At 35.7% G+C, this 7124-nt stretch overlaps 1 protein-coding gene across 2 annotated transcripts; it reads right to left on the bottom strand.

The window, feature by feature from the left end:
* Positions 1-217: 217 nt before the first annotated feature.
* LOC120071308 (protein LONGIFOLIA 2-like) lies at positions 218-5690 on the bottom strand. 2 transcript variants are annotated; one of them, XM_039023503.2, is made up of 5 exons: positions 4478-5690; positions 3845-3906; positions 1629-3638; positions 1399-1552; positions 218-1234 (listed from the first exon to the last, which is right to left on the bottom strand). In XM_039023503.2, exons 1-5 carry the CDS (start codon positions 4620-4622, stop codon positions 459-461), a joined length of 3147 nt encoding a protein of 1048 aa, XP_038879431.2. In that variant the 5' UTR covers positions 4623-5690; the 3' UTR covers positions 218-458. The 2 variants fall into 2 exon arrangements, with proteins under 2 accessions (XP_038879431.2, XP_090166632.1); XM_090310506.1 differs by having other exon boundaries at positions 4264-5008.
* Between the last annotated feature and the right edge of the window lie 1434 nt (positions 5691-7124).

Here is a 7124-nt window from a genome sequence, read left to right as displayed (position 1 = left end):
CATCTACTTTGGAAGAATAAATGAATGTTCGTTCTTAAACGAAATAAGTAACTAAGATTTAATATCCCATAAGTTTTCTTGATATCCAAATGTTATAGGGTCAGACGGGTTATCCTTTGAGATTAAACGAGATGCACGTAAGATGGTCTGAACACTCACGGATATCAAATAAAATATAATAAATAAAATGAAACAACTGTTAGAAGTGCAAAGGTGATAGAATGAAATAGGAACAAAATATTTTCATTGATTTTGATTCTTGTGGCCAAGTATATTGCACAACAGCCAACCAGATCAGAACTGCTTATCACAAATTATTGAGCTTGACACCAAAAAATGGGGGAAGAAAGAGCAGATGTTTATGTCACTGTAAGAAAGCAAATAACAAGTTGAAACACCAGTGGGAATGCAAGCAAACTGGCCAATGCACACCCTATGGTTTATCTTCCAAAATTCTGTCACCAAATAATGATCTCATTAACCAAGTCTTTGAATATTGATCGCTCAACGTCCAACACGACATCGTAGATGTCACCACGAAAATCTGTCCAACTCCTCGATTGGCGCATCACATCGTCTTGCAGAATGCTCATTGAATCATCCTTCTCTATGTCTAAGTTGCATCTGAACTTCTTAGCTTGAAACTGTTCTATTTCATTACACAATTGCTTCAAAATCTTTGGCCCACTAAAAGCTTCTTTTGCAATCTTTGTTGGTTTCAACCATGGCTCAGGAGCACCACCATCAATAGCTAATTTTTCAATAAGCATCTCATTTACAGCATCAAATATGAGCTTCCTATCAACTTTCTCCCTGTTTGAATAGGAAGCTCTTGCTGGGCTGAACCCTTCTTTTGGCGATACACCACCCACCTCTGTTTTCTCCAAAACAAAGAATAACTCTGGATCAATGGGATTACCAGAAGGATGAAGCTGAAATGTGGTCAGACCATGGCCTAGATCCCGGTGTAGAAGACCAGAAGCTAACAATATCTCCGAGATGTATCTGTGATCTGGATTGGCATTCTCACACAACAATCCAATATAATCTTTTTCTCCTTCGTCATGATGTGAGTTCAAACATCCAAGCTTCTGAATCAGATCTTCAATATTTTCAAATTTCATACTGTCAATCTCCACATTATGATTTAAAACTAAAGGATTTACAAAGATGTCATCTGAAATGTTGCATTGGTCTTCACTACGCCTCTCATTAGGATCTAGTGAATCATCACCTATGAGACATCAAGTTATACAGTAAGATCAGATGAAACAAATAAAATAATGTGTCAACAAAATTAAATTGGTTTAATTGGACTCGTAACTTTTGACAAAGCGGATGCCATGTTGTTGGATCAACAGAAAGTTCATATGGTTAGGATAACAAAAAAAACTTTACCATGCAGTGAAATTGTAATTTTTTTCACTGGAGACGCTTCATCGTCTCTATATAATGATGGAGCGTCGAGGACAGAGACAGGACTGGGGTGCTCTAGTGCTATTGCATCTTGTTCTACCGTCAACCCATCTTGACTACTAGCCACCATTGATAACTGATCAAGCAAAAATATTACTCAGTGATGAGCATTTAAAAGATGAATGAAAAGAAAACCAACAAAAGAAGAATACCTTTTTAACTGAGCCAGGTGTTAAGAATTCAACAGCCTCCATGGCTTGTCTCTGGCTGTCATCGATCTCAGTTGATTGCATGCTGCTGTTCACCTCAATACCTATCTTTGAATCCAAAGATAAACTAGTATCTGACTGTAGGGTCATGTCATCCCTTTGGTAACTAGAAACTCTTGGTTCATTGTTCATCTCACTTGATTGATCATCACATTGCCTTACACTGGAAGTCTTGGGCTTTATCTTTCCACAGTGGGCACTCGAGTCTGTCTGCTTCATTTTCCTTTTGGGTTTGTATGCATCAGATTTAGTGGGATGAGATCGTTTCTCCACCTCAACCTTCCCATGTCTCAGTCTTGGACTAACAGCGTCTGAACTTTTCATTGAGCTCGTGTTGCTTTCTTTAAGTACTAGTTGAGCTTTCGAAGAAGTTTGAGGCGATCTTATATTTCTAGAAATCGACTTCTTCTCAGAGGTAATAACAGCAAGATCCTTTTGTGAGCTTTTAGGATAACGTGCTCCGGTTTGGCCATTGGTAGAGCCTTTTTTATTATCCGGAAATCCTTCGTTTTGGAGCTTATGGAGAATAGGGGAGCGATCCATTTGAATCGTTGAGGTTGATACAACTGATTTTTCAACAGGTTTAGTAGGTCTCATAATGATAATTGAAGATTCATATGCCTTGGAAGAATTAGGTACACTAGCAGTGGAGGCAACTACACTGCTCCGTCTGTTTCGTTGGCTCATCAACCTGGTCTTTTGATTGGGTCTAGAAGAACTTGGTTCTTGGTTCCTTTGAATTCCAACAACTGAAGTTTTCTCTTCGATTCCAATTTCGGATAGTGCCCTAATTTGAATTGCCTCAAGTATTTTTTTAAGTGCTCTGAGATCCTTACTGGATTGTTCAAATTCAAGATCTTTCAGCCTCATCTCGACTTCATCATAAACAGCGGGGGAGGAGCTCGGTGCTGGGCCTTTTACAGGCCTAAGAGCTGTGCTTTTAGTAACTTGAGTTCCATCTAGCTTCCTCCAAGGTGCAGTTTCAACAGGGAGCCTAGAAGATTGAATAGGTTTTCTAATCAAATCATGATATTTTCGCCGTGGTGAAGTTGAGCATTTAGATGAGCTTTTATCCGAGGCAGATGTTTTCAGATTTCTAGATCTTAATGATTTTGCAAAAGTTTCACCACCACATTGAGTATCTATAGATGAAAACGCATCAGGCAATGTTTCTAGACCCATCAATTTTGCTACAACACTGGGCAGCCGCTTCTGATTGCCTGAAGAATGATGTAGCTCAGAGGACTTGTCAGTAGAGCAGCTACTATTTTGAAAATTTCTGCATCCTGAAGTCTCTCTGCTGTCCAGTGAGAGTCTAGGGAGCTCTTTCAGTTTAGGGCTGGACTTGAGGTTGCTTGATTCATATGAGCATTGACTTCTCTCTCTACCATCATAAGAAAGCCGTGGAAAATCCCTCGAAAGTAAATTCTTTCCATGTGTTGCTTCATTTTCACATGATGATCTTGGACGTCCTGTAGCTTCATCAAAGTTCCAGGATGTGTCTTTTAGTTCAGCAAGAACTCTAAAAGATTCCTTGATATCAATTGGAGCATCTTGATTATGGTTTCTTGCAACCCTTGAAGAAACCTCTGCACATTTGGACATTGGAGGGGGTCTTGGAGAGTCCCTATGTTTCGCACCATGGCCAAAGTCATCCATGTCTGTCATTTTAACAAATGATGTTCTTACTTCTCTATGCATAGAATCTTTTACTACATGTTTGATATTGAATGGTTGCCTCTCTGAATAGCTAGCGGTATTCAGCTGGTTCAATGTCAACCCCGTTGAGGGACTTTCAAGAACAATGGTCCTGGAAAAGGACAAGGCTTCTAGTCGTGCAGTTTTATTGCACTCCAGAGAGGACAAAGATGATGAACAGGAGGAGAGAGAGTCTCTGGATGATTCTGCAGGCATGCTTTGTTTGTCATTCACATTCTCATTCAGACTTGACTCCTGTAATGAAATAACTTTAAATCTAACATTTACACAAATAGGCATGCAATATAACTAGTTTTACTATTAGGATCAAGATGGGATTCGAGTAATAAGTTAGAGTGAGATGATGTTTGAATTGATTGCAAAAGTATCTTTCCAACGGCTGCATCTTCTGTTGCTATCAAATCAAAAGAAAAGTTGGCATAAGAAAATTAGGCTCTTACATTTGGTTTCTCTTGTTGATGTGCAGTACTCACCAAGTCACCACCATTTGATTGGGAATGACCTGTACAAGACAAGATTAGATATTGAGTGACATATAGCGTTCAAAAGTTTGTAAAAGCGGAGGAAAAAAAAAGTAGAAATGAAACATAATTAGAGAATAATTTAATGGCATGTGGCTGAGGAACACTGTGACTGGAAATGCTTTGAAACAATAGCTATAGTTATTGTCACATAGCTCCACACACACAAAAACCAGCAAAAAGATAAGTGGGAGTTTAAACTTCAAAACAGAAGTACATTGAAGCAATGAAGTATTCATTTTAGTATCTTTTCCATGGTCTTCATAATGAATTTGGCATATGTACAAAAATAAGCCATTCAGCATTTGAGTGCAAAAAAATCTGGCAGTTAGACATACAGATTATAAAACTTTACTCCATTCCTTCAAGGTCAATTGGGACTCTTCGACATGAAAAGGAACATGAAAAACCAGTGATGCATTGAGAAGAGAGAAAATGGAAGTAAGAATGAACATCAAACTTTGTTCATATAAAAGTCCACAGGATAAGCTAAGGTTATTCATGAAATACAAAACAACAGTTACATGAAGTAATCAAAGATTAGATAATTACCAGGAGGGAGCCTCTTGTGACTAATTCGCTTCGTTGTGATCGCATTATGACGATCAAAGAGATGAAAAATACCAGTCATACATCCTATTTGCTTGCGCAAATCAGGATTGTCATCTGCCAAGGAATGTAGAAGTTTTGCAGCCATATCTTTTATTCTCTTCTCATATAATCTAGGCTCCTACCAGTCCCAAAATGGAAATAATAAAGGCTGTAATTTCCATTTTCAACACTTCTCAAGAAACTGGTATATAACAAACTTTGAAATACTTCCTTGTTTATACCATAAATTATATCAACAGATCTTTTTCCAGCTAGTTACTTCACAAAACACCAATCTTTCTCAGATCACCATACTGGTTTTGCAATGAAAATCTTAATCCCACAAAATTTACCAATTGGGTTTGGCATGGAATACTCCCAATATCAGAATACTTCGAAGGAACAAAGGAAAAATGACACCCCTAGAGAATCAAACCAAATAAAAGGAGAGACCCAGAAACCAGAATCATCAAGATTTTAAAAGGCAAATACAGAACAGTCAAAGAATCAGCAATTACTTATAAGAGGGAAACACAGAATCAAAGAGAAAACACGAAATGGGAATCTTCCCCTGCTGATTCAAGAAGAAGAAGGAACGTCATAGAATTGAATGTAGCACTATAAGTGAATATAAAAACAGATAGAAACATGATTTGTATAACAATTAGGGAAGACTGGTCAACAAATTAAACAATAACAATAAGAGAGAGAGAAAGGGAAAGAAAATGTAATATGTGGGTCAGATCAAATGTGCCCCAATCTAATCGGCCATATCTGAGGTATCCATGTGGAATATGTATGTGGGTGGGTCTCAAACTGTCCAAATCTCCATGTGACTTTGTCAAAACTCAAAGAAGAACGGATCCCATTTAGTACTGAAAAACGGAGAAGATTAAGAAGAAGAAGAAGAAGAAGAATATTCCTCTTAACCTTCTCCTCGAGGTTCTTCAAACGCGTCAGATTGTGGGTTTTTGAGGCGTACTCCAACAGTACAGTGAAGAACAGAGCTTTTGCTTTCCATTTTTATTCCCACAAAACAGATCATGTGGTTAATTGAATTCAATAGGACTTTTTTTTTCCCAATCCATTGTGGTTGCTAGCTAAGTGTTTGCATATAATACAAATTTTTGTGGACTTTTTGTAAAAGTGTGGGGCTCAATTTCATTCTCAACCTAATGAATGAAGTTGAAGATCCCTATACTTTTATTTTTTCATTCTCATAGCTTTCATCTATTCATACTTTTTGGTCTCATTCACATTTCATTAATGTATTTTTAATTTGATTGGTGTGATTTATTGATTAATTATAGGTTAAATGGTAAATAAAATCTTCGAACTTCTTTTTCAAAATACCCTTTTTATTTCAAAAGTTGTAATATTATTTTTTAGTATTTCATAAATGTTTCAAAACTATTATTAAAAACTGGAATGGATGTGACAGTGTTCAAGATCCCACATCTGTGTTGAATCACTATCATGTTGTTCTAAGTCTCAAAAATCTCAAGAGTAATATTACAACTTTCGAAAAGAATATTTATATGTTTAAATAAAGGTTAAACTTCAAAAGCTTTTTTCCCCTTAATTTTGTGAAATATGGTATAGTCTTTGATCGGTATCTCAAATTCATGTTTGGTAGATAAGTTAACTTAGATTTAAGTTACATACACCTAGTTCATAAAATTTAGATTTTGCATAAGACTAAAAAGACGCTTTAAAATTTATTAAAAGTGATTTTAAAAGAAATGCTTGAATTTATTTTAAAGAGAAAAAAAAACTATAGGGAGCAAATTTCACAATTAGAAAAGTAGTTATAGTAGAGCATTAATAATTTGAAAGCTTTAAAAAAAAATCATATAGCTAAGACAAGGGTGTAGCTGTCAAAGACTTGCTACAAACAAACATGTCAAGGTTTTAATAATACAAAGTGATGATGTATTGTAATAAAGAGGAAACAACAACTCTCACAAAAAAATATTATTATTATAATATCAATAGCTACTACGCACTGCCAATGTTCCACATGCAAGCCATAATAATTAATATCTATGTACGTACCGAACAAACACAACATATCAAAAATTCTACTATATATAATATCATCCAATCATGTCTTTAATCTCTATTTTTTCTAGGGTAATTGCACGGGTGGCACTTTCAAAATAGTAATTTAGTATATAATAACATTTTTAAAAAACTGCAAATATAGTAAAATCTATCAGTGATGGACGTCATTGCTGATAGACTCTTATTAGTGATATAGTCTATCATTGATAGATTGTGAAAGCAAAATCTAAATTTTGCTATATCTGCAAATTCTTTTACATTATACTATATCTACGAATACTTTAAGTTTAATTGTTATATTTGCACCTGTCTCATTTCTTTAAGTAATAAATGGGTTATTTGGAGTAGTAGAGGCACATATATATATACACACACACAATATGTGGGAGGGAACATCCAGCATTTGCCCTCGAAGTCAATTAAGTTGTTTTAAGTCATAGTAAAACAGTAACATATTTTTTTCTTTTAGATATGTAAAAGTATAAGAATTTGAATATTCAACCTCGAAGGAAGGATTGGATATTAATTATCACTAAACTATGCT

Source organism: Benincasa hispida, chromosome 2 (assembly GCF_027475165.1).
Source record: "Benincasa hispida cultivar pf3 chromosome 2, pf3_genome.v1.1, whole genome shotgun sequence".
Classification (NCBI taxonomy): Eukaryota; Viridiplantae; Streptophyta; class Magnoliopsida; order Cucurbitales; family Cucurbitaceae; genus Benincasa; species Benincasa hispida.
This window is presented reverse-complemented; position numbering and strand designations above follow the sequence as displayed.

What these genes read in the sequence shown, in the direction of transcription:
- LOC120071308 (XM_039023503.2), bottom strand. Translation starts at nt 4,622, where the DNA reads ATGGCTGCAAAACTTCTACATTCCTTGGCAGATGACAATCCTGATTTG. An exon ending in ATCAACAAGAGAAACCAAAT is followed by an intron (nt 3,639 to 3,844) that starts GTAAGAGCCTAA and finishes ATTTCATTACAG; the next exon opens with GAGTCAAGTCTGAATGAGAA. An exon ending in AATTACAATTTCACTGCATG is followed by an intron (nt 1,235 to 1,398) that starts GTAAAGTTTTTT and finishes GATGTCTCATAG; the next exon opens with GTGATGATTCACTAGATCCT.